Source organism: Serpula lacrymans (assembly GCF_000218685.1).
Source record: "Serpula lacrymans var. lacrymans S7.9 unplaced genomic scaffold SERLAscaffold_2, whole genome shotgun sequence".
NCBI lineage: Eukaryota > Fungi > Basidiomycota > Agaricomycetes > Boletales > Serpulaceae > Serpula > Serpula lacrymans.
In genome coordinates this window covers 1,733,395-1,760,088 of record NW_006763291.1, presented here as the reverse complement: position 1 = coordinate 1,760,088, position 26,694 = coordinate 1,733,395, and the positions used below count along the sequence as shown (strand labels likewise).

Sequence of the window (26,694 nt, the reverse complement as noted above, 5' to 3'; positions counted from 1 at the left end):
GGTGATGAGATGGTAAGTGGGACTTCACTTTTGCGTACACTTCAAATCTGGCATTTATGGCAGGTGCAAATATGATGCTTGACATCCTGTAACATATGGGGCCAGTAAAAGCGCTCTCTGACTATAGAGAATACACCATTGACTCCTCTGTGACCAAGCCTTTCATGTGCTTTAGTAAGGATGTGAAGTCGAAGGTCAGGATTGAAGATGACTTTGAGAGGAGGAGCAGAGTGACAATGCTTGAACATGCTGTCTCTTTTCAAGAAGAATTGAAGTGATCGCTTGGCAAAACACTTTTAAGCTTGAAGAGAGGAAAATATAGGCAGCTCCATAGTTTGAAGAAAGTGGAAGATTCGACAAAGAGTATTGTACTGAGAAGAATCACTGGTAAGGAACGAAGGGAGTGACATAGGGTGATATGGGAGAGGTCTGGCAGGATCAACAAGAAGAGCGATATCATCAAGCCAATCATCTGATTCTTGAGCATCTTCAAAGTCTTCCTCTGTTGGTTGACCATGAGATAATGCATCAGGACCACGATGACAATCAGCAGGTATGTGAATGAGCTTGAAATCAAAGAGAAGGATGCCCTGAATCCAACGATTGATAGCGGCATTAGGCTGAAGATCTGGATCATTGAGCATGCCTTTGATATACTTGGCATCCACCTCTACATGCAAGTGTTTTACTCCTGCAATGTAAAGGTGAAAATGACGAAGTGCTCTGAACAAACCATATAATTCTAGCTTGGGTTGACTGTAATTGTTAGAATATACTCTGACATACCAATACTCCATAGGACAATACCTCTGATTTGTAAGCCAGCCCAGTATGCAGCAGCTATTTTGTGTAAGACGTCCGTGGTTGCATGTCATGTTTAAGATCCTACATTGTATAACCTTGGCCATATAGCTCAATTGGTAGAGCAGCTGGCATGTACCCAGAAGGTTCCAGGTTCAATCCCTGGTCTGGTCAATATCCAATTTTAACAGGTTATGAGCCCTGTGCTCTAGCCATTTTCCTGACTTCATACCTCATCATCCAAGCACCCTACTACTTATCCCTCTTGCAAATTATCTTCTGGGTCTCTGATAACCCTCTTTATCATCTCTGTTTGCTTTGATTCCATCTGGATCACTCCCTATAAGCCTTTATTGCTTGGAACCTCATTTTGGATGCTTTTTTGGCCTTATCAGTGCCATATCTCACCTAATCCTTATCTGATCGTCCCCAAACTCCTACCATTGTCTTCTACAACCTTGAAAACCCTAGGAGACTCCTCATAGTGGTGGATTTTGAGTTTGATCTCCCTGTGAGCCCCTATCATTATCTGATCACCACTTCCACACCTATTATACTCCTCCACTCCCTGTGCTTCGTTTCTGGCCATACTTGGCCTATCTATTGCACCATATAATCGCTCTCCACACCTATATTTTGGGGGCAATCCATCCACTCCATCTGTCCCTGTGACAATTTCAATTTTTTTGGCCTATATTTTCGCTTTTTGGCATATCTGGTGCTTGCATAAAGCTCCAATCTTCTCTGCTCTGTCCATTATCAGATAGAACAAGCCTATAGACTGTGAAGCTTGCCTGCATTGCCTCAAAAAAGGCAATATTAATTACTATTCCACATGGCACTGTGCCTGTGTGGCGCAAAGGCGAGTCTTTTTGAATATTTGCTTCGTTATTGACACCTGTCCTTGCTACCAATCAACTTTGGTGCATGACAGCACGTGAATTTGTGCCACTTGTAGTTGTTGGTGTCTACCTGCCGCCCACACTTATTGTGTGTAAGCTGCACAATCACTACACCCTCCCTTGAGCCTAGTGTAGACCAACGTATGATGAAAATTTGTCCAACTTGGTGCGTGAGAAGCATATCAGTGGGCATATCTTCTGTAGGGCAACATCTGATATCAATATCTCCATTTTGTACAGTTTCTCTGATGTGATGATATCTGATGTCAATGTGCTTGGTTTGCGCATGGTAGGTGTTCAATTTTGTTAAGGTGAGTGCACCTTGGTTGTCAGTGGCTATGATGGTGGGTTTTACAGGAAAGTTGGGGTCAATATCGACTAGCAATAATTGGAGCCATAGTGCTTCTTTCGACGTGGAGGTGGGTGCAATATATTCGGCTTTAGTGCTTGATAGGGCAATGATTGGCTGTTTCTTGGCATTCCAGGATATTGGCCCACCGTTGAAGGTGAATATGTATCTGGATATCGAGTGACGGTGGGGTTGTGAGGCCCAATTGCTATCTGAGTAACCCATCAATCCTTCATTAGTCCCTCCCAAGGTCAGTTTTCTCGTTTTGGTCCCTTTTAGGTATCTCATCGTTTGTTTTAGAGACTCCCAGTGTACAGGTGCTGGGTTGTTTGAGAGTTGCGAGAGGATAGAGATGGAGAATGTGATGTTGGGTCGTGTACCTAGTGATAGGTACATTAGTTTCCCTATTGCTTCGTGGTAAGGTATGTGTTCCATTCTTTTCTCATCCTCGGGTGTATTTGGTACTTGGTGTTAGTTTTGGTGATTCTGCACCTTTGTGCTACCTACATATTTTCATTTCTTTCTCTATCTATTCCTCTACCATTCAGTATTGATTGTGTTCTCTATTATGTGTCTTTCTGTCCCTTGTTATTTCAAAGCCTAATAGCCACTTTATTTCCCCCATATCACTGATTTTGTATTGTTTTTGTAGGTCTTGTTTGAAATCATCGATTGTAGCCTTTGCTTTGGCTGTTACTGACATATCATTGACCGACACTGCAACTATCATGTCAGCTTGACCATCTTGCCTGATGCATATTGCATGATCATATTCTGATCAGCAAAACCCTAGGTGAATAAATGTTTTAGACCATATATGTTTTTGCACAGTTGGACAATCTTCCCACTGATCTTGTCATCCATTATTTAGTTGGGTAGTTGCATATAAACATGTTCATCAAGAGAGGCATTCAGGGATGCATTCTTTATATCAATTTGCTCGATTTCCCAGTCTTTTGAGACTGCGTGCACGAGGACCATCCTGTGAGAGCTTAATCTGGCAACTGCAAAATATGTCTCAAGGTAATCCACTCCATATTTTTGTCTATTTCTGTCCGCAATGAGCCTGACCTTATATTTTAGTATTTCTCCCCTTTCGTCTCGCTTTATTTTCGTGACGAAATGACTTCCGATAATGTTTGACCCTGGTGGAGGGTCAGTTACATCCCAGGTATGTAGTTTGTTTAGTTGACTTAGTTTCTCATTAATCGCCTTTGTCCAGTGATTCTTTTTGGGGCCTTGAAGTGCCCGTCAGATATGAGGACTATCACAGTTGGCAGCTCCGGTTGCATAGGCCATTAAGTAATCATTGTGTTCGATAGGCACATCAGATTCTTCTGATATGTGTGCTGATTTGGCAGTAAGTTTCCCATTGTTCAATAATTTATAAAAGCCTTGCGGTTTAAGTGCAGCAGTATGTGTGGACCTTTCCCTCATATTGTTCTTTTCCTTTTGGTTGTCCGCCTCTTTGTCAGTTAACTCTTCTCTCTCCATTACCCCCTCTATCTTGCTGATAGACTGTTTTTTAGGAGAAGTATTGTGCATATTTGAGGGTAGGGTAGGTTTGGTGGCAGTCAGTGGGATTTTGTCGGCATTATGTTCGGGTATGGTAGTCGTGTATTTGGCTTTCTTGGCTCTGACATCGAGTTTACCAGCTGAATTGTTTTTTACAAAGACGTTGCATCCAAATTTGTGCAAGTCTGATAGGTCTGGCTCCCTCATCCTAGCTTTGATAGTTCCCAAATGCCAAACCACAAGCAGCGTGCAAACAATCCAGCTTAATGGCACCAGTGACAATTCATGCAGTATTGGAACAAATTGGTGGTGACGGAAAACAGGTTTGTTTGTTCCCTTTCTAACCTAAAATTGTTCTGATTTTATTCCAGCTTTATACAGAGAGGTCAGATGAAAGGTACACATATTGATTTACTATCTACATTTTTTTTACTGACTATACATCTAGAAACTAGCAGCTTCCATGATGGATTAAAGAGATTCCTGGTGTCACATTTTTAGGTATTACTTTTGAGTTTTTTTGCAGTACTTTGTAGCTCTGAGAGCATTTCACATTTTCTAGTGATACCTATATATTTTTATAGCTTACAGACAATTCAATATTTTTGGTGTTTTTTCAACGTTATTTTGAGTGATTGAAGATCCAATCAGAATTTTGCAGATAACAACAAATATCTGGATGTTCCAAATTTGTGATTCTTGCTGCATGCGGTATGAGCGTGGGTAGAAAGTAGTCTATGTAGTAAGCGAAGAAATAATTTGGCACTGGGGGGATTGGAACGAGCGGGTGGTGGCAGGGTGGTTTCGCCCTTGCAAAAGGGCTCATCAGGGGGCTTAACCACTACCCCAACCACCTGACATGAGTGTAACCAACTACCCTCTTTTGATACAATTGTCTACCGGAGTCCGGACTCAATGCTATGACCGATATACCAAGGGCACACTATCTCTTTGGGTTCTGGCTGTGTATCCTACAACCAGTCAGCCAAGAATGGGGCTCTCTTCCACGCCAGGACTTTCTTTGTTGGGCACTCTGTACATAGTTCTATCATATGACAGATGCACATGACTAGGATCCCTTTGGTGCTGTGGGACAGTAGCTCTTCTCCTAAGATAGGAGTGACATCCCTATTTCTGTTGCTGACAAAATCATAGATCCAAATTTTCTCTCTTGTTTTAAATGTGGTTTGTCCAATCTCTACAAGACAAATCTTAAAATACCTGGAGATTTGGCTTACTCAAATGTTTCTGATCTTTACTCATTTTTACAGATATTTTCATCAATTTCTATATATTTCAAGGTATTTCTAGATATTTACATTTGTGACTTTTCACTGGGCATCATAATGATGGTGTAATGGCAAAAAAATTTAGATAAGGTTTGGAACAACTCAGCTGGCAGGATTCAATCAAATTTCAGGAAAATTGTCACATAAGGAATTATGTTACATGTGACATGTTCATCATCAGACTGCAGCTTTGATTCACAATCAAAGCTGCGGTTCAAGGATGAAAATAGTGTGGAAGATAATTAGACATAATTTCAAAAAAATACTGTGGATAAGGGTTAAATATAAGGAAAATATGAGTTTGAAATGTTTCATAATAAATGCTTAGGATCAATGATAATGCAATTTAGAGTGGATCCTTGGATAATTTGATAAATATTATCTACAAAATATTCTCTTTATGTTGCCTGCCTTGAGCATGATCATTTTGTAAATATTTTCTATATAATATATGAGACAGTAGTACAATGATTTTACTAAAAATTCCAGACTCAAAGCTGTGAGGACAGGCAAATGATATTAGGGATTGTATTTTAAAATTTTGCTTCATATTTTCCTTAGATATAAATGGTATATTTTTACAAAAAAAATCACTGTAAGATCACACTGCAAATCTAGCTATTATAGGTCAATTCCCACAGTGTTTATCCATATGAGGTGTTTAATGGCCTTGCTCCATAGGAATTTTGGGAGGCGTAGAGCTATTAACATGGCCCTAGCATGTTTGATCAGAGTTCTGTTTAGTCGTTCTGATACACCATTTTGCTGTGGTGAATCGTGTATGGTGAGTTTGCAGACAGTTCCTTGTCCATTAAGGTGTTGATCAAACTTTTTACTAGTGTATTCTCCCCCTCGGTCTGAATGTAGAACTTTGATTATAGCGCCATCCTTCTGGGTTTTCAGCCATTTTTTGAATAAGATGTAATTGTGCAGGGTTTTGTCTTTGCTTGATAGGAATCGTACATATACTTCTCATGAGAAGTCATCTGTGAAGGTGAGCATGTATTTCTTCCCTGTTATATCTTGTACAGATGCAGGTCCCCACAGGTCTGAGTGGATACATTCTCCATATGAGGATGCACGAGTATCTGATACTGCAGGGAATGGCTTCACATTTGATATTGCTTTTACACTGGCATTGCATATTTCTTTCTCGGCAGTTTCGTCTAAGTCTATGCCTGTGACCATACCAGATTTTACTAACTTCCTTGCAGATGAATGGGAAATGTGGCCAAGGGCTCTATGTAGCTTGTTTATGTCCATTTTGGCATTCATGGCTGATCCACCGAAGTGTTCAAAAATGTTCTTTGGTGGTGCAGCGTTGTTAACTTGGTAGAGACCCTTCTTAGCTGGTATAGATGCTATGGTGTGACATTTAGGATGTGGTGATAGTAGGCGGCACATTCTTCTCTCAATGTGTACACAGTATCCAGCTTTGTCAACTTGGCTGGTTGATATGAGGGTATTTGACATTTGTGGTGTGTATATCACGTCTTTCAGTACTATAGCCGTATGCTTATTGCCGTTTGGCAGCCTGACTATTGTATCACCTCATCCTAGGGCTTCCAGTGGTGGTCCCCCTGCTATTTCAATGGTCTCCTGTTTGATGGGAGTGAATGAGAGAAATATGTCTTTGTAGGGACAGAAGTGTTTGCTAGTGCCAGAATCAATGATTGCTGGCCTATCAGTGGGACTATTATGGTGAGAGGTTCCATTGGATGTTATTAGCGCATGAAAGTCATCATAATCTGATGATTCTTCTACTTTCGCTGTTTTAGCTGTGATTTTTCCCTTTTCTCTCCAGTTATTATTCTTCTGGTTGGTCTTAGACCTGGTTTGTCTGTTGGATGAGTCGTCCTGACTCCCATAGTCTGTGGCAAAGTGTCCTTTTTTTCCGCATTTGTAGCACTTTGCATTGTTTTTGTAAGGTATCTTTTTGTTTTGCTGATTCCTTTTATCTTTGGACCTTGCAGCGAGGGCTAGGTTTGACTCCTGACTATTGGAACATGATTTCTGGTGGTCAGCCTCTTCTAGTACATGTGCTATGATATCCTTGGGTGTGAGACTCGTTTTAGACTGGCGTGAGCTGGCTATTATGGTGGAGAGCATGGGTCAAAAGCTTTCAGGCAATGATGACATGATCATTGCGCTGAATTGGGGGTCTCCTATGGATCCTCCCATTCCTGCAAGGTCAGACCTGAGCCTGAGCATTTTGTTGATATGCTCAGTGATGTCTGTTTCTTTGGATGCCTCCAATCTCATGATTTTTCTCCACATATCTAGTTAAATCATATCACCCTTTCCTTCATGTAGTTTGCAGAGTTCGTTCCACATAGTGTGGGGTTCAACAGTTTTGGCAGTGGACTTTAGTCTGTTGAGCATAGAGTTTGACACGGAGTTTATAATGATCTGATGTGACTTTGCTTTCTTTTGTCAAAACATATATTTCTTGTCCTCTAGTGCCTCAATTTCGTCCTCATTAGCCAGTGATCTAATTACTCTTGGTATATTGTCCATTGGAGTCCAAAACGAAGTCCTTTGGTGGTTTAGCAGTCCATTCGAGGAATCTGACTAGTCCTTTTGCTTCGATAATGGATTATAGTCTCAACTTGTATGATGACCAGTTTGTCCCTTTGTCATCCAGTTTGGGAACTTCAACTCTCGATGTTTCTTGTGTGGATGACATGTCGGGCTTTGCAGGGCTCATAACCTGATAAAGTTATGATATTCTATGGAAATGAGTTAAAAGACTCAGTCAATGAATAAAAGACTGAGTCTGTTGTAAGTACCTATAGAAATGAGTTAAGAGACTATTGTGAAGTCGGTATAGTTCTGTAGGTATTGTAATATATGGTTTCCTTACCTCAGTCAATGAATAAAAGACTGAGGTGTAACAATGAATGAAGAACGAGTTTGCGGGAATGTCCAATGTCTATATTAGGAAGGAGATTCACGCGCGCGTGAATTTGCGCCACTTGTAGTTGTTGGTGTCTACCTGTCGCTCACACTTATTGTGCGTGAGCTGCACAATCACTACACTTCATTGAGCATGATATGACTTAAGGAGAGCCAAGGCAGCTGCTTTCTTTCGAGAAGAGGATGTGGTCGTGATGGAGGCTCGGGGGGCAGGAAAACCACTATCTACTGACACTACGAGCAATTGCCAAAATAGCAAGTTGCAACAGTCTAACACCAGAGATGCAAATGGAAAACTTTCACCGGTGTGCTCCAAGATTGAACAAAGAATCAAAAGGTAAAAATATACATGTTTGGTCTTTATCTATTCTTCACTGCTAGTCTTTGTGGGATTGCATTTCCCTGTCGCACAAAGGGAAAGATAAGTGGCAGCTCTGGAACAGCCAAAATTATCTGCAACAGTCAAAGAATAGGCTTACTGTGATTATGATGTTACGGCCATATCCTGGAACGGGATGGTTTGGCTCATTCCATAAAGGAATAGTTATGCAATATTAGACCCATTGTTTACCTTTTCACTCCCAATTATGGTCTGGAGCATAGCCATAGTAGGCTTTCAGTCAGCGCTGTGCTTTTGGTATGTCGCACCGAGTGATTTCGGCGAATGCTCGTAGTGTGATAATCTACAATACCGAAACGCGCGTGACATGGTGTGACATAGCGTGAGAAATATTGTTTGCGCTGAGAGTCGTTCAAAACAAGCCCGTTTGCAAACGGCTCTCGTTTTGAAACGGTGGCTGCCGAACGGGCCCTAAGTTAGTAATGTTGTTTCGTCGCCTTGCCTCAACGTCGTCTTTACCATTGACTATTCGTCAACTGCTCCTTTCTGCGAACAAGTGCGAAAATACGTCTCCGGTTCAAGTGCATGGTTGGATTAAATCCGTTCGAAGGCAGAAAAACGTGGCCTTTGCGGTGGTCAGTGATGGGACTTTTGCACCGGGTTTACAGGCTGTCTTGAGCACATCAAAAATACCGAAAAAGTACGTATCAACAGCAAGGCCTCCTTTAATGATACATGAGCTTCTGAATTTTTGTAGCTTAACCAACGGAGCTAGCGTACGGCTGAATGGAACACTCGTGAAAAGCCGGGGGTCTGGTCAAGAGAGAGAGCTACAAGTTGATACAGTTGAAGTAATCGGAGAATGTGATCCAGAGGTGAGTACTTTTAATAATACACTAGATATAGGACAAAAGTCCTTCTAACAGACCTATCCAATTCAAAAACAAGCCTTATCTGTAGAGTATTTGCGCGACAATGTCCACCTACGTGCTCGGACAGACTCGGTTGGTTCCATGCTGCATCTAAGAGACTCGACCCAGCGGGTCCTTCATCGATTCTTTGAGGTATAAACCATGTTTATGCCAGTTAATGTGACCAAACTGAAACTTACTCGTTGATACAAGCGGCAGGGCTTTTGCTATGTTCACACCCCAATCTTAACTTCTAACGACTGCGAAGGAGCCGGGGAAACATTCCGTATATCCACCTCGATATCCGAAACACCTCCTGCAACAGAAGAGCCCCCAGAACAAGGATTCTTTTCCAAACCTTCTTACCTGACCGTTTCTTCGCAGCTACATTTGGAAGCTTTGTCATCCGCCCTGTCACGAGTATATACTCTATCGCCATGTTTTCGAGCGGAGCGGTCGCAAACAAGTAGGCACCTTGCCGAATTTTGGATGCTCGAAGCCGAGTGGGCATTTACGAGCAAAGTGGGCGATGTTTGCCAGGTAGTCGAAAACTCCCTAAAGGAGGTGCTGCAACAGCATAGTCCAGAAATTTCAATCTTGAGGGAAAGCGGAGATGAACAAAGGTTTCGGGCTATTGAAGATGCTGGCCATTCCAGCCGATCGTGGACGAAGATAACTTACTCGGACGCCATTTGCGAGCTAGCGAATCACAATAATTCCTTTCCGACGTTCCAGTTCCAGCCCAGATGGGGAAAGGCTTTGCAAAGTGAACACGAACGATGGCTTGCAGAGCACCTCATTAAGGGTCCTGTCTTTGTGACCGACTATCCTGAAACTCTGAAGCCATTCTACATGCGTTTGAACGACGACGAGAAGACTGTGGCCTGTTTTGATTTACTCATTCCTCATGTCGGGGAGCTTGCGGGAGGGTCCTTGCGCGAGGAAAGGTTGGGTATTTTAGATCAGTCTTTGGAAAAACATAGGTTGGATAAAAAGGAATATGGATGGTATGCCGACTTGAGGCGGTTTGGAGGTGCGCCCCATGGAGGCTTTGGAATGGGGTTCGAGCGCTTGATCAGTTGGGTCAGCGGTATCGAGAATGTCAGGGAGTGTATCGCAATGCCGCGATGGGCGAAAAGAATGATACTGTGACAGATACAATCTCATACGAGACCCTACATGAATTATTGTAGTCTCCAAATTTTGGGGAAGGACGTGGCACAATTCCCTGAGAGCTTCACAAAATGCCTAGATCTGGCGTCTTGTATTAGGACGAGCGTATGCATGTAAGACAACTGTGAGGTGGCAACATGTGGAAACAACAGAATTGGAATTAGGATGTGATAGAATGGGGAAAGAGGAATAGTCTACCGTACAGTGTAGCAAACCACTTCAGTCACCCCCAAAACATAAGCATTTAGCTTCAACTATCTGTATAAATGTATAAAGCTAAGAGCTTGTTTTTCCTGGTATCATCCCAGAAGTGGGATAATACCACCCTTCTGGGATTTTCCCATGGTATCAGACCATTTGTTATGGTGATAATCCCAGACGTTTGTCACATGTCACATGGTGTCAGGGGGGCTTTACTGAAAAGATAATTCTTGCATAAACGATAACCAAGGAAGATATACTTTGATGGTGATAAATGTAGCCAATATCAATACATCATCAATATTACTAATAGCCATAAAGCAGAATACAATACTACCTGTGGGGGGAGGCAACACCAGTCAGAAAAGTGTGAGCTTATGTAATCAGAATGTGTGCACCTAAGGTAGCAAATTCGCTATGCCATTGTACATTCTCTCCCGACGCTCGAATTCAAGCTCACATCTCATTGAGGGACTACAAAAGCAACCTGGTAAACTACAATTGATAATGGAGCTGATGTACTAGCTAGTTTGAATGAATTTAATCCTCCTTTCGACGCTCAAAACTCATCATGGTCGCTACCATCCCCTGACTGAGACTCTGAAGCTAAATCTGTCGCGCCGCTCTCTTCGACAACCTTGCACACAACGCAAGTACACAGGCGAGCCTTTCCAGAATTATAATGCTTGACGGCGGCCTCCAACGCCTTCACCTTCCCGGCCTTCAGTATGCCGATTTCACTGTTTGGTGGCACCTTTGGATCGAAATGTCGGTGCCATTGTAACTGCAGCGTGATTTGCGCGACAGTCATCTTTGGTATAGCTGCGACTTCAAGTCGAGGCACAATGGCAGCAACTTTGGCATCAACTGCGTCATTTTTTGCCTGCTTGCATCTGTTCTTTTTATGCTCCTTTGCGACTACCAGTTGATCATACCATGTGCCCGGGCCTGTTGCTTTGACCTTTTCAATAGCCTTCTCCAATGCTCTCTGGACTGCATGTGCCTTTTGCTTCGGAGCTCGTGCAACATGCATTACAAGTGCATGGTTCCGTTTTGACAACACTACATTGCGTTCTTGTGCATGCTGTAATACTGTCTTTGTTACGGTAAGTTCCTGCTGTGTTGCCGTATGGGTTGTAGCTTCTTCAATGTGCATAGATTTGACCTTCTGCAACTGCTGCCGAAGATCATCAACAGAACTTCGAGCTCGTTTCAATTTTCAGCGCTCGTTACAGTACTTCTTCTCGTAAGTAAACACCCGTATGGTCTGAAGTTGGAGATTGAGCTGATGGTTATTTTGGGAAATAGGGCTGGGCCTTGAGGCGGTGCTGGAAGTATTAAAGGTATTGTTTTCCTTGTTCAAGCGGTTGCGACTATGCAAGAGTGCAAGTTGATATTTCTGTCCTCTGGTTTGCTTTTTAGAGGGTTTCCATTGGTCCTGATAGTGAATGAGGGCCATGCACCACAGATGTAGTGCCTTGTTGACTCGTTGATGCAACGCAATGCAGGCCAATATGCTTACATAACAACTAATATACATGCTCAACAGCCTCCTCCATTCCCCTAGCTACAATGTAGCCGTTCGAGCGCGTCGACGTGTGCATTTGATGAGAATTGAATGAGTAAATGTAGTGTCCATGAGAAACCTTTGAAATTATATCATCCAACATCACTGGATGGCATGTTTTCATGCAAGACACGAGCTTTTTAGAAAATTGTTGTGGAGATTACACGCAGGTATTGAATTCCTACCAATGTCTCCATACAAAGTTGACACTATTTGCGCGTCCTACGTGGATATGCTTGGTGGTCATACATTTCAGTCACTTCCTCTACACGCTTTCTCACCAGCGGAGTTTTGAATTGGTGTAGCATTGCCTATCCCCACTACCTGCCTTTATCATTTATAACATGATAAAAATCTCAAATGGTGTTTGCTCTCAATTAAACCTCAATTTGTCCAGCTTCTAGTGTAATCTCATATACTATAGATTGATGGAGGATACTTTGACCAAAAATTGGTATAACTAATTGTGACATATAACCATGTACAAATTCACTTGATTAAATTCAGTTGATTAGGAGATAATTTAACCATATCTTTTTCCTTAACTGACTATGTAACTTTTTCATTCCTACTTATTATATAATTTACTGTATATCACAAAATATATTTATCCACCCTGAATTTCTATTAATATTACTTAAAATGGCTTATATTTAGAGGAATGCAAGATATTTGACAATATTAAGCATATAAATCTGCAGGATTACAATAGCTTTCATTTAAGCTCATCTTATTTTAAATGATATAACACTCTTGCAATCAGGCAGAGATATATCACAAGTACATGTAATGCACTGATCCAAAAGATATCATATCTTTTTGAATTGTGCAGCTTTATCTAAATATCTGAACTGAAATATGCACAAAGATACCATACAATTTACTCTGAATCACTGTCCCAATTCAACCTTAGGTTTGTCCAGGTCCTACCATAATATAATAGTTAATTTACAAGCAAAATGCTGCAACATGTCAAAAATGGAAACTGCTGGGAAAGGACAATGATATTTTAAGCTGCAGGGAATTTACCTATGATTATATGTTGCAAAAATAACCTTAGTGCATTTCAGGAGTATTTTTCCCTGTCATGCTTAGTCACCAGCAGCCTAAGTATGCTATTAGATAATTCTGTTCCTGTTGTGGGATCTACCTGTCCTATTCTGCCTCAGGGTGATCTTGTCCTGCAAGGAAAGTGTTGGTGTCGTAGATAAAGTCAAAATGTGTGTTTTTGAGATGTGAAAAGTGAAAATTATGTGGCAAAAGTGTGGGCTTTAAATTTTACCCCAAAGATTGTGAGAACATTTCACACAGAGTGTTCACTATTGTAAAGTCTCTGTATTTCAACATGTCCTCCAGACTCCTCCATAGCCACACTGTTTCAAGAGAGGAGGATAAGTGCTAGGGAAGTTCAGTAATAAAACTATGTGAAACTCAGCCGCTGCCCAAGAGGCTATAGAAACAACTTTATTATTCACCTATGTGAAACTACAATGGATGTTAGTTTAAGGTAATCTCTGATAAATGTAATGTAACGTACCTCAGCTGCTGCCGAAGAGGCTATAGAAACGACTGAGGTATTTCTATACTAAACCCCCTACTACTTATAGTCGGAGGTGCTACTCACTATAGTATAATGACTCCTAGGAGAACAATGGCTGCTTCAGCAGAAACCGGGTTTATCTGGCTTTGCCAATATGACACTGTCACATGGTATCAGGGGGATTGATGTTTAAATGTGAGAATACTAGCTCAACCAATGAAAACAATTTCAGTCATTTATACTTTGAGAATGTACAAGTTATGGGAAATATCATCAAACTCCAGATACAATTAATACAGGAAAGGATGTATTGGATATATATTATTCTTTTAAATAGATCTTTTATGTAGGTAGATTCTAGCTTTCTTTACAATATATATTCTGTCAAATGCAGCATGTCCATGGAACAAAAAATCAATGATCTGAATGAAGATCTTATATCTGTTACATAAAGTCTAACACATTTTCCAAGGGAAACAATGCATGGGACAAAAGAGGTCAAATTCAAAAAAAAATTTCTTGTCATGATCACCAAGAAATTTATTCTGAAGATTTTGCAAGCTCAACATCTCCCAGAGCAATCTGTGTATACTGCATGTTGCTGAGTGATGAGATTTATTTTCAATCTCATGAAAATTATCAATTATTTTCCTCTATCACACTGCAACTATAGCAGGTTTTAATTCCTATATCTACATCACATATAATGCTAATACCAGGTTGTATCATTTTTATTGGATCATTCATTTTTCTGATGCAATGCAATATGTGGCTGTCTTGTGTTTGTCATATGTTCACTGAGTTTGTTCAAGTCAATCCTGCTGCAGTCTATTTTAGGACCAAAGTTTGGATGCGAATTTCAGTCTGGTTTCAAGGAGTTTGGTCAGAGGTTCAGAGAATCCAGAAAACCAGACACAAATTATGTTCCTGGTTTGCACAGGGGAAGCTGGTTTCTGGACTGTTTTTAGTGGTTCTGAACAGTTCTGAACATACCTCCATCAATCACTTCTCTCAAATACAAATTCAAACAGATAAGTTTATTTGTCTCATCACCAATGTCTGACCAGTGTGTTGTTGGCCCTGATGGGCAGCTCCATGATGCATGACAGATTGTATTCTACAATAATATTGATGACATTGATTCACTTCCACCTCCACCATGTCAATCACTAAATATATTGTATTCATTTTGTGTTCAAAGTGCATGTCAAAACCGTGACCTTTGGAGTGATTGGAGTTCAGAATATGGAGATAGGGTGAACAGAGCGGAGTACAAGGTTGGAAGTTGACTTTGCTCGTGCACTAGGCCCTTCCGTGGACCTTGGTCCCTAACTCAAAGGAGTGAATGGGTGAGAGGAGAGAATGAAAGGTGGAGAGGAGTAAAAGTCCTTCAGAGAAAAGCGGGAAAACTTAGAAAAAGACTTTAATAAAGGTGGGAGGAACTAGTTAATATTTGAACTGCAGGAATGGAGTACAGGAGCTATGGCTTATATAGTATCGGAGGGTTTGGAGTTTGCAAAGAGTAACTTGTAGTGTAGATACAGAGTTCCATGCAGACAATTTTCTAGCGGAGGGAAATTGTATATGGGGGGAGTGTATCATAAGGTCTAAACTACACAGTCTATGAGGAGTATAAGAATGTGAGGAGAAAATGTATGGCAGACTAAAAGTCCAGTGCAGGAGAATCAGAGTAGAAATCCAGAGTACCATGTGGGGGTGAGATACAAGACTATGCCGAGCGGCCAAACACGAGGGGTGTAATTCCGAGAGTACCAAAGATTTGGGAGTTTAGACTTGGGAATCTTTGACTTTTTGGAGGTCCAGAAATCATAGCCTGTGGCATGGATATGACCGTGCAGAATATTGGAACCAGACCTGTGTGAATAGTTCCCATGAGTTTGGTCTAGCAGACTATTTACTTGAACTGAACCCTGGTCTGGTTATGTGTCCTTCTAATAGGTGCTAAAAGCTGGACAAAACTGGACCATAGCAGCACTAGTTCAAGTGAGTGATACACAAAAGGTCCCATGTCATTCTCAATCTCATGTGACATAGACAGTTGGCAGACTGTATAGACTTAAAGAATATTACCCAGCTTTGTGTTTTTTACAGAGGATAATCCTGCACCAATCTGCCCAATCAAAACACAGGGTGTGAATGGGATCATTCCAGTTCAGCCCAAACATACCTCCAAATAACATGGGGTCATTCCACCAACAAATCCCAGCAGGGGATAAGGTCACCCCAAGTTAGTACAGGACAGGGATATCTGAACAGCTGGACAGGAATATCCAAATTATACTGTTATGCTATTGGTGACTCAGCATTAAAATGCTCCTAAAGTATACTGAGGTTGTTTTTATAAGAGATAAATACAGCAGGTAAGTTCCCAGTGTGGCATAGAATACAATCATCTTTTTTCCTATAATATATCCAAGTGAAACTCAGCCTCTGCCCAAGAGGCTAAAGAAACAACTGAGGTATTCCTATACTAAACCCCCTACTACTTATAGTCCGAGGTGCTACTTGCTAAGGTGTAATGACTCCTAGAAGTGCAATTGTGCTTCTAGGATAACTATGGTGACTCCACGGAGTGGTGGCTATGCTCCATGGAGAACAATGGCTTCTTTAGCAGAGATAAACCCGGTTTTGACATCCTACATATTACATTGACAGTGTCTCTCCAAATATTCATTTATTGTAATACTATCCCATTTTGGCCTTTGGTTGACCATGACATTTTTGTGAGAATAAACTAAACCTATCTTTTGTGACAATCACAAGACATTCAAGCTGTTGGACCTAAAAGAGCCACAAAATGTTATATGTACTTACACATCAAGCATAACCAACTTTTGTCACACCCAAAATTGATACAAAAGGTTGAAAGTGGTTAAAATATTTGATTGCATTTTGGGCCTACAAGATTTTTTCAGAAAAACATACTTTTGTTAACATATTCCCACACAAAACATAGTAGCAATGTTTAAAATATGTTTCAAAATGTTTGTTACTTTTTTAGTGGGCTGTAAAATATAAATTCTGTTAACATTTTGCAGCATTTAATATTCAATCAAGATACAAAATCTGTGCTGAAAAAAATTGTCAATATTGTGATATCATATCAGGTGTCATGTTATTAATAATAATTGGCAAATAAATCCATATATATTTTACTTCACAAAACAGTGGCAATTGTTTATAGTTTGCTCTTGCAAATGTTGAACATTTGTATGCTTATCAAAATACCTGCCACAACTTTGATATTGCCAGAACATTGTACTTTTGCCAATATTTTGTGGCTATTTGCATGAAAACAAAACAATAAATTATTGTAACAAATTTGGTACACTCACATTTTGCTCCATATATTGGTAAGATGATATCTTTGGTACCTCAAAAATACTGGACTTGTTTAAATGTTAGAAATCCAGAAAATTGTGATAAGGTATTAAATTTTGCCATGTATTATTAATATTATATTTACTCAGCATTTTGTTAGTATGTGTAAACTTATATAGTTGTATAACTTCATACTTTTTTATAATAATATATTTGTTCAGCATTTTGTCAAAGTGCATAACTTTATATGGCTGTACATTAGTATAATTCATAATTGTGTCTGTATACGTAAAGTCACTGAGGCCACTTTAACACTGCTAAATATAGGACAAAACAAACACAATTAGCACCTCCAACTATGAGTACTAGGAGGTTCAGTATAAAAATACCTCAGTTGTTTTTATACCCTCTTGGGTAGGAGTTGAAGTATGTTACATTACATTCTGTAGAGATTACCTTAAAACTGACATATATTGTACCTCAGGAATTCTCATTTTGCCCTTTTACTTAGTTTTTATGTACTTATAAAGAATGTATTTCCTCCAAGCTTGGCAATGGTTTGCATAAGTCCCTAGTCAGCTTGAACAATGCTCAATATAAACTAAAACAATGTCAGCTGACCATTCTGCACACAGTGGGCCTATTCCTCACACATTTACTGCTGGACTACATATGCAAAACCCCACCAATTACCATTGTCACCTTTAAGGAGTGCTTAGTATTCTGGGTGTGGAAGGTAAACTTTATATGTTAGCTTTGGTGATTCTGCACCTTTGTGTTACTTCCATATTTTCATTCCTTTCTCTATCTATTCCCTCTACCATTCAGTATTGATTGTGTTCTCTATTATTTTGCCTTTATGGCTGCTTTGTTTACCTTTGTTTACAAAACATCGGACAGTACTGCAGAGTCCAATGCTTCCTATTCTCTAGTTACTCACATTGGACTCTAGGTACTGTATGTATACCTGTCATACTCTCTAATAATCCAGTTACTCACATTAGACTCTAGTTTCAAGTCCCTGATAGCTCTCAGTAAGTGGTTAGACACTTCCTTTAAGCTTTGTCCTTAACAGTGTACAGGTGTTGTTGACAGTCGTAGATGAGGAGTGCAAGGCAGAATTGACTTCAGCATGATGACGGCGATTGACCTCTTTAGCAAGGAAAGCATCCCTGAGCTGGGTCTTATCCAAGGTCCCCAGAAGCAGTAAAAACGAAGTGAAGTGGGCATACTGATCAGGAAGCGCCCTAATCATGGCCATACATGTCAGTTCATCGTCCAATTCAGCCAATTTAAAGCCAGTAGGACGAAGATTTTGAATCTGATGCATGCCTTCATCAATCCTGGTCATAAGAGACTGCAGGGATTCGTTCTCCTTCTTTCTGATAGAGAAGAAGTTGTCATAGGCGTTAAATCTCGTCTCAGGCTTCTTGGAGACGTGCACAATAGCCAGTTTCTCCCAGATCTTGACAGGACCATCAATGATGCAATCAAGATGGATGTACTGCTCTTTGGTGACATTGAAAAATAATGCACCAGCAGCTTTTTCAGCTCTCAACTCCCATTTCTCTAGTGCTTCAGCATCAGTCCCAGGACACTTTTCAGCGCCAGAGACGAGCCTCCACAGTCCCTTGGTCATCAACCAAGCTTGCATTTCACCACTCCACTGGGGGTAGTTAGTGCCAGACAATGGATGGAACTTGGGATCAGAGTCAGACATGATGGTTGTTGTATAAGACGATAGAGCGAAGATAATGATGTAGGAGACAGTTACAGGCGATGGAATAGTGGAAAAGACAATGGGCAACAGTACAAATGAAGCATTGGACTCTGCAGAACTGTCCAAAATTTTGTAAACAAAGATAAACAAAGCAGCCACAGAGGCAAAATATTAGAGAACACAATCAATAATGAATGATAGAGGAATAGATAAAGAAAGGAATGAAAATATTTAGGTAGCACAAAGGTGCAGAATCACCAAAACTAACATGAACCCTTTAACTGACATCATCAAAGGATATATTGACCTCCTCAACAGACTCTTTGACAGTTTTTCTCACAAGATTCAACCGAGCGTTTTTCAAAGAATTTGTGTATTATTGATGTGGGATATAAGCTGGATGTATGTCGCAAATAGCATCTACATTTTCCGCAATTAATGCCTTGTGACCGTTCTCCCCAGTCAATCAAGAGAGCCCATCAGGTTTTATCTCCAAGTTCTTGCAACTTTACCCATGTTACCCGATCAACGGCTCAAGGGCGTACCACAAATCCTATTACCTGCACGTCCACCTCGATCAGTGCTACCAATGTGCACAAATCCACTTCAAATTCTGAGGTCTCCACCGCAATTACCAACAATATCTTGTTTTCCCCAACCAAACGGGTGAGTTTTGAGTGTCTTATATAGGTTTCAACTTATTGACATCAGTGCAACGAAGGTTTCAGTCCGTTACAGAAGCAGAAGATATCTGGCATGGAGACAAGGACTCGAAACAATGGCTTTGCCAGACTCATCTTCAAGTCAACTTTCAGCGTCTGCTAATCAGATTGCTATCAACAACCTAGATTCATCTATAGTAGCGCCATCCAACATGGTTATAGCAAATGCTGTCGCATCTGAATCACCTTTTGTTACTCCATCTGTTCTAGACCGCCTTTTGAAGGCCAGGGCACATCTTGCATCAATACAACCAACTAGATGCCCCTCCTCCCAAGATATAGAACTGGTACATCAAGTCACTATATGTTGCTGTTGTAATTGATTTTGCTTCTTAGTATCCGGATATGTTGAATGAATACTTAAACAAAGTAAACACCTACTGCACAATTGCCGCAGATTATGTAGGTATCTGTGGGGAGATTTTGCAAAAGGTATGATTTGTCTTTATCTTTGCTAAAAGTTGACTAACTGGCATTGTCACTCAGTTTGATGTAATGTTAGAACAGCATTTAAAATGCAATATATGCTTTCAGCATATGCTCCAGCCTTTCGTGTTGAGTAACTCCTGTTCATCCTTGCATATATCACTTACCCGCCTCTCTTCAGCATGCCAAAATGCGGTCACAGCTTCTGCGGAGGCCGCATCCAAACTTGGTTCCAGCGCTGCCTTGATAATCGGACAAGCCTTATTTTTGGTAAAGCGCAGCCCCATCTGCCGCAGCTTAATTAGTAGTAGACCCAATGAGAACATAGTTCTCCGTGAGATTTCTCTGGCTCCAGATAATGTCCTTGGGCAGCTGATTCCTCAGGCTATGCACAACTTCTTTGGGTCATGTCCACAGTTAGTAGTAGCTGGAACCGCTTTTTCTAGTGATGTTGTACAAGCCGGTACCCACGCGGGTGCCTGTACGTAATAAAAATAATCCTGAATGATGTAGAATTGTCCCTGCGAGAACGGAAACATCCACCAAATCGATGTATTTCTCTCAAGTACCAGTGCATCTTACCGTGCAATCCCAGTGAAAAGTCGCAAATGTATACCTTGAAATATATAGAAATTAGTGAAAATATCTGTAAAAATCATCAAAAATCAGATGGGTTTGAATAGGCCAAATTTCCAGGTATTTCAAGATTTGTCTTGTACATCAGGAAAGGTGCATTTTTCTTTGAGTGACTTTGAAGACTTAGACGGTGTTAGAATGAGGACTAAGACATATCAAGACATATAAGAGAGTTAAGCTTGCTAAGAATTGCACGCTCAAATTACTCTAACTGCTCCAATGCAGATCAAGACCATCAAGACCATCAAAAGTTGAAATATGTAAAATAGCGGACATCAACGTGCCAACAACACTATATCAAAGTAGGTTGTTTGTATCTTATTTTTTACTCATTTTTTCTAATGATTTTGCAGGTATTTCAAGGAAATTCTATTCGCATTTTTGTCCGCACCCATCTACACTAATCATGTACATCTACCATCTGCCAACAACCCTGTGCCTCCCAAGATCCTGAGTAACCCAAAGCTTTATCCTTTTTTTGGATGCAATTGGTGCCGATGATTGCCTGTGCCCCATACACTGCAGAATGCCATCTCTCACAAAATTGAAAGGGCAGCGTCACCCAGAACTGCCTGGCGTGTTGTAGCTTTGACCTCCAATTTCTCTATATTCTTACTGGCTGGGAAGGTTCAGCTGCTGATGCAGCTATCTACAATGATGCTTGCCACCACAACATTTGTGTTCCTGCCAGTAAATATTACCTGGCAGATGCTGGTTTTGCTTCTTCCACACAGCTTTTGCTATCATTGGGCTGAGTGGGGTTGAGTGGGGCTCAGGTGAGTACTTTGCTCTTCTATATATTAATTCTGACTATGCAACAGGCCCAGGAGCAAATAAGAGCTCTTTAACTTGCGACATACTCAAGCGCGCAACTGTATAGAGTGCATTTTTGGCATCTTCAAGCGTTGTTTTTAGATCCTCCTCTGTCTGCCCAAATTTAATATGGACATACAGGCTCCCATCCCATTCTCCCTGTGCATGCTGCACAACTACATCCGGATGCACAATCCTGACAACATCCACAAATTCTCTGAAGATATGCCTTCATTGGTCAGCACCTGTTCTTTGTCTGATGGGCCGCCAACTGAACTGAACCAACTTGAAGCCAATCTGCGCCGCGACAAAATTGCCATGGACATATGGACGCCATACCGTGCTGAGTTGCAGGCTAGGGGTGCTGTGTAGACGTTACCAGTAATTTGTGCTTGTAATGTATTTGTAAACATGCAAATGACAGAAAATTGTTTCTCATTCAAAACATTTGTAACAACTTTACAGTAATACAGATGTGCCAATCTGTGGTATGAAAACAGTTCAAAAATGGATATAGCTACAACAACTCGGGAGGAAATGCAGTGTTCTGCCTCAGCAGCTTACCCACCAATGTCATCTGAATGCTTGGCTCCTGTGTAACCATGTCCAGATAAGTAGAGACGAGCTCACTATCGGTGCACAATATATCAATCAATGCCACTTTCCCTTCATCATTTAGCTGCACCTCCAGCTGCCCCACAGTCTTGATGGCCAAGCTCCTCATTGCCACAGGTTCCGATAACTGCATAGGTACACTTGATGATAAAATTGGATAATGACCAGACCAGGGATTGAACCTGGAACCTTCTGGATACATGCCAGCTGCTCTATCAATTGAGCTATATGGCCAAGATTATACAATGTAGGATCTTAAACATGACATGCAACCACGGACGTCTTACACAGAATAGCTGCTGCATACTGGGCTGGCTTACAAATCAGAGGTATTATCCTATGGAGTATTGGTATGTCAGAGTATATTCTAAAAAGCCTGACATGTCTCACCTTCGCATTTGGGGCTGTACTGCTTATGTGCATGTGCAAAATGACAAGAGGGGCGTCTTTGGCTCTCATATGGAGAAGTGTGTGTTCATTGGGTACCCTGAGGGTTACAAGGGATGGAAATTCTACAATCCTACCACCAAGTGCACTGTTATCTCTGAGAGAGCTGATTTTGATGAGCGCTACTTCCCTGTCTTGAAAAGGTCTTCTGACAATGTCCCACCTCCACCTCCTACTCCACCTTTGCTATCCATGCCATTGGGCCTGATTGAGGATGTCCCTGCACCAGGTCCAGGGGGAGATATGGGCCCACCAGCTGTACTTCACCAACCTCAGCACTTGCCTGATGATGGGCCTGATTTGGACCTTGATGCAAAACCACCTGTGAATCAACCTCTTGAGCTTCCGGATCACCCTCTTCATCGCTCACCTTCTCCTGACTTGCCTATTGCACTGAGACGCCCTGCAAGGGCTAGGAGACCACCTAGACCATGGTGGCTTCAACACAGACAACCTACTCCTGCCATTGAGAGTGGTGACAGTGATTCTGAGGCAGTTGATGATGAAGTGGCACACTTTGGAGACTCTGCTGAGCCTAGGTCATTTGCAGATGCAATGAAGCGTCCTGATGCAGATAAATGGAGAGAAGCAGCCATGGCAGAGCTTCAAGCTCATGAGCGCAATGGTACTTGGTCACTAGTGGAACTACCTCTTGGAGTCAAGGCTATTAGTGGCAAGTGGGTCTTTAAGATCAAGCACAACTCTGATGGCTCCATTGAGCGCTACAAGGCCAGATATGTGGCTAAAGGTTACAACCAGCGCCCTGGCTTTCACTTCCTTGAAATATTTGCACCCACTGTTTGCATCTCATCTATCAGAGTTATCCTTGCCATTGCAGCCATCCACAACCTCCATTTGCGCTCCATTGACATTTCCCATGCACCAGCCAGAGGGATTCCATCAGGGTCCTCGCAATCTTGTTTGCCAGTTGGACAAGGCCATCTATGGGACAAAGCAGGGAGGCAGAATGTGGAACCAGAAGATGCACACTGTGCTTGAAAAACTCGGATTCAAGCGTACTTATTCAGACTCTGCCATCTATGTCTTTAACAGAGCTGATGTGCGCATTATCCTGCCTGTCTTTGTTGATGACATGACACTGGCATCCACTTCTACTTCTGCACTTGACCAAGCTGTCAAGGATCTCTCCCAGCACTTCAAGCTTCGTGATCTTGGCCCTACTTCCTACCTACTTGGCATATCCATCACCAGAGACATCAGCAATTGCACTATATCCTTGTCCCAACATCAGTACACTCTGGACATTCTGGAGCGCTTTGGCATGAAGGACTGCAAACCTGGGTCCACTCCCATGGATCCTGGTTTGCGCCTTACCAAGGACATGTCTCACAAGACATCCAGTGATGCTGCTTTGATGAAAGACATTCCCTATCTTGCTGCTGTTGGTGCTCTGATGTATTTGGCCACCACCACTCGTCCTGACATTGCCTACACTGTTGGAGTCCTTGCCAGATATAACTCTAATCCTGGTCTCACTCACTGGAGTGCTGTCAAGCACTTATTCCGCTACTTGGCAAGGCACCCTTGATCACTCCCTTGTCCTTGGTCCTGATCCCAATTCCACTGAACTCTTCACCGCTTTCTCTGATGCTGATCATGGTGGTGACAAGGACTCTGGTCGTTCTACTGGTGCTTACATTGTCAAGATTGGATCTGGTGCTGTCTCTTGGAGTTCCAAGCTTCAGAACACTGTTGCTCTGTCCACCACTGAGGCAGAATATATTGCTGCTGTTGAAGCTGGCAAGGAGATCTGCTGGATGCAAAATCTGCTGAAGGAAATGGGCTATCCTATCACCTTTCCTTCCGCCCTTCACATTGACAACCAATCTGCCATCTCTGTGTCCAAGAATCCTGAACACCATGGTCAAATGAAGCACCTTGATTTACGCTGGCATTGGTTGAAAGATATTGTTGACTCTGGGCAGATTGCTCCTACCTTTGTTCCCACTGCTGAAATGCCTGCTGACTTGTTGACCAAGGCTCTTGCCAAGCCTAAAGTCAAAGTGTTCAGGAAGATGATGGGACTGATTAGAGCAGGGGGGAGCTGATGCTTGGGAGGTGCAGCATCAGGGGGGAGTGTTAGTTTTGGTGATTCTGCACCTTTGTGCTACCTCTATATTTTCATTCCTTTCTCTATCTATCCCTCTACCATTCAGTATTGATTGTGTTCTCTATTATTCCGCCTTTGTGGCTGCTTTGTTTACCTTTGTTTACAAAACATCGGACAGTACTGCAGAGTCCAATGCTTCCTATTCTCTAGTTACTCACATTGGACTCTAGGTACTGTATACCTGTCATACTCTCTAATAATAAAGTTACTCACATTGGACTCTAGTTCCAGTCCCTGATTGCTCTCAGCAAGTGGCTAGACACTTCCTTTAAGCTGTGTTCTTAACACAAATATGCTTTGTTGTTGTCTATGTAGATGACCTCCTCCTAGGAGCTTCATCCCGAAAGTTCATGGATATCACAAAAGCCAAATTTGAATCCATATTCAAAATGCGGGACCTTGGAGAAGCAAAATACATCCTTGGACTAGAAATCCAATGTGACTGTTCAAACAAAACAATATCCCTATTGCAACGCTGTCATGCACCAAAGTTGATTGGTAGCATGGACAGGTGTCAATAATGAAGCAAATATTCAAAAAGACTTGCTTTTGCGCCACACAGGCACAGTGCCACGTGGAATAGTAATTAATATTGCCTTTTTTATTAAGAACAAAGCTTGAAGGAAGTGTCTAGCCACTTGCTGAGAGCAATCAGGGACTGGAACTAGAGTCCAATGTGAGTAACTTTATTATTAGAGAGTATGACAGGTATACAGTACCTAGAGTCCAATGTGAGTAACTAGAGAATAGGAAGCATTGGACTCTGCAGTACTGTCCGATGTTTTGTAAACAAAGGTAAACAAAGCAGCCACAAAGGCGGAATAATAGAGAACACAATCAATACTGAATGGTAGAGGGATAGATAGAGAAAGGAATGAAAATATAGAGGTAGCACAAAGGTGCAGAATCACCAAAACTAACACTCCCCCCTGATGCTGCACCTCCCAAGCATCAGCTCCCCCCTGCTCTAATCAGTCCCATCATCTTCCTGAACACTTTGACTTTAGGCTTGGCAAGAGCCTTGGTCAACAAGTCAGCAGGCATTTCAGCAGTGGGAACAAAGGTAGGAGCAATCTGCCCAGAGTCAACAATATCTTTCAACCAATGCCAGCGTAAATCAAGGTGCTTCATTTGACCATGGTGTTCAGGATTCTTGGACACAGAGATGGCAGATTGGTTGTCAATGTGAAGGGCGGAAGGAAAGGTGATAGGATAGCCCATTTCCTTCAGCAGATTTTGCATCCAGCAGATCTCCTTGCCAGCTTCAACAGCAGCAATATATTCTGCCTCAGTGGTGGACAGAGCAACAGTGTTCTGAAGCTTGGAACTCCAAGAGACAGCACCAGATCCAATCTTGACAATGTAAGCACCAGTAGAACGACCAGAGTCCTTGTCACCACCATGATCAGCATCAGAGAAAGCGGTGAAGAGTTCAGTGGAATTGGGATCAGGACCAAGGACAAGGGAGTGATCAAGGGTGCCTTGCCAAGTAGCGGAATAAGTGCTTGACAGCACTCCAGTGAGTGAGACCAGGATTAGAGTTATATCTGGCAAGGACTCCAACAGTGTAGGCAATGTCAGGACGAGTGGTGGTGGCCAAATACATCAGAGCACCAACAGCAGCAAGATAGGGAATGTCTTTCATCAAAGCAGCATCACTGGATGTCTTGTGAGACATGTCCTTGGTAAGGCGCAAACCAGGATCCATGGGAGTGGACCCAGGTTTGCAGTCCTTCATGCCAAAGCGCTCCAGAATGTCCAGAGTGTACTGATGTTGGGACAAGGATATAGTGCAATTGCTGATGTCTCTGGTGATGGATATGCCAAGTAGGTAGGAAGTAGGGCCAAGATCACGAAGCTTGAAGTGCTGGGAGAGATCCTTGACAGCTTGGTCAAGTGCAGAAGTAGAAGTGGATGCCAGTGTCATGTCATCAACAAAGACAGGCAGGATAATGCGCACATCAGCTCTGTTAAAGACATAGATGGCAGAGTCTGAATAAGTACGCTTGAATCCGAGTTTTTCAAGCACAGTGTGCATCTTCTGGTTCCACATTCTGCCTCCCTGCTTTGTCCCATAGATGGCCTTGTCCAACTGGCAAACAAGATTGCGAGGACCCTGATGGAATCCCTCTGGCTGGTGCATGGGAAATGTCAATGGAGCGCAAATGGAGGTTGTGGATGGCTGCAATGGCAAGGATAACTCAGATAGATGAGATGCAAACAGTGGGTGCAAATATTTCAAGGAAGTGAAAGCCAGGGCGCTGGTTGTAACCTTTAGCCACATATCTGGCCTTGTAGCGCTCAATGGAGCCATCAGAGTTGTGCTTGATCTTAAAGA

At 41.9% G+C, this 26,694-nt stretch overlaps 7 protein-coding genes across 7 annotated transcripts; 1 reads left to right on the top strand and 6 right to left on the bottom strand.

The window, feature by feature from the left end:
• Window positions 1-296: 296 nt before the first annotated feature.
• On the bottom strand, window positions 297-797 carry SERLADRAFT_433462 (uncharacterized protein; the record flags this gene model as incomplete). Its single annotated transcript, XM_007313665.1, has 1 exon — window positions 297-797. One exon carries the CDS (start codon window positions 795-797, stop codon window positions 297-299), a length of 501 nt encoding a protein of 166 aa, XP_007313727.1.
• Window positions 798-1,029: 232 nt separating this feature from the next.
• SERLADRAFT_378398 (uncharacterized protein) lies at window positions 1,030-1,464 on the bottom strand (the record flags this gene model as incomplete). The annotated part of the gene is given in 2 exon segments (XM_007313664.1): window positions 1,030-1,392; window positions 1,408-1,464. The coding sequence occupies 1 exon segment, from the start codon at window positions 1,388-1,390 to the stop codon at window positions 1,217-1,219; it is 174 nt and encodes a 57-aa protein (XP_007313726.1).
• A 1,839-nt stretch (window positions 1,465-3,303) lies between these two features.
• SERLADRAFT_433461 (uncharacterized protein) lies at window positions 3,304-3,774 on the bottom strand (the record flags this gene model as incomplete). Its single annotated transcript, XM_007313663.1, has 1 exon — window positions 3,304-3,774. One exon carries the CDS (start codon window positions 3,772-3,774, stop codon window positions 3,304-3,306), a length of 471 nt encoding a protein of 156 aa, XP_007313725.1.
• A 2,054-nt stretch (window positions 3,775-5,828) lies between these two features.
• On the bottom strand, window positions 5,829-6,329 carry SERLADRAFT_433460 (uncharacterized protein; the record flags this gene model as incomplete). The annotated part of the gene is made up of 1 exon (XM_007313662.1): window positions 5,829-6,329. One exon carries the CDS (start codon window positions 6,327-6,329, stop codon window positions 5,829-5,831), a length of 501 nt encoding a protein of 166 aa, XP_007313724.1.
• A 2,225-nt stretch (window positions 6,330-8,554) lies between these two features.
• Window positions 8,555-10,289, top strand: SERLADRAFT_457275 (uncharacterized protein; the record flags this gene model as incomplete). The annotated part of the gene is made up of 4 exons (XM_007313661.1): window positions 8,555-8,812; window positions 8,870-8,987; window positions 9,039-9,176; window positions 9,237-10,289. 4 exons carry the CDS (start codon window positions 8,595-8,597, stop codon window positions 10,173-10,175), a joined length of 1,413 nt encoding a protein of 470 aa, XP_007313723.1.
• Window positions 10,290-10,956: 667 nt separating this feature from the next.
• Window positions 10,957-11,553, bottom strand: SERLADRAFT_433458 (uncharacterized protein; the record flags this gene model as incomplete). The annotated part of the gene is made up of 1 exon (XM_007313660.1): window positions 10,957-11,553. One exon carries the CDS (start codon window positions 11,551-11,553, stop codon window positions 10,957-10,959), a length of 597 nt encoding a protein of 198 aa, XP_007313722.1.
• Window positions 11,554-18,020: 6,467 nt separating this feature from the next.
• Window positions 18,021-18,569, bottom strand: SERLADRAFT_338296 (uncharacterized protein; the record flags this gene model as incomplete). Its single annotated transcript, XM_007313659.1, has 1 exon — window positions 18,021-18,569. A coding segment is annotated over one exon (549 nt), but the record flags the coding sequence as incomplete, so codon positions are not given.
• Window positions 18,570-26,694: the final 8,125 nt, after the last annotated feature.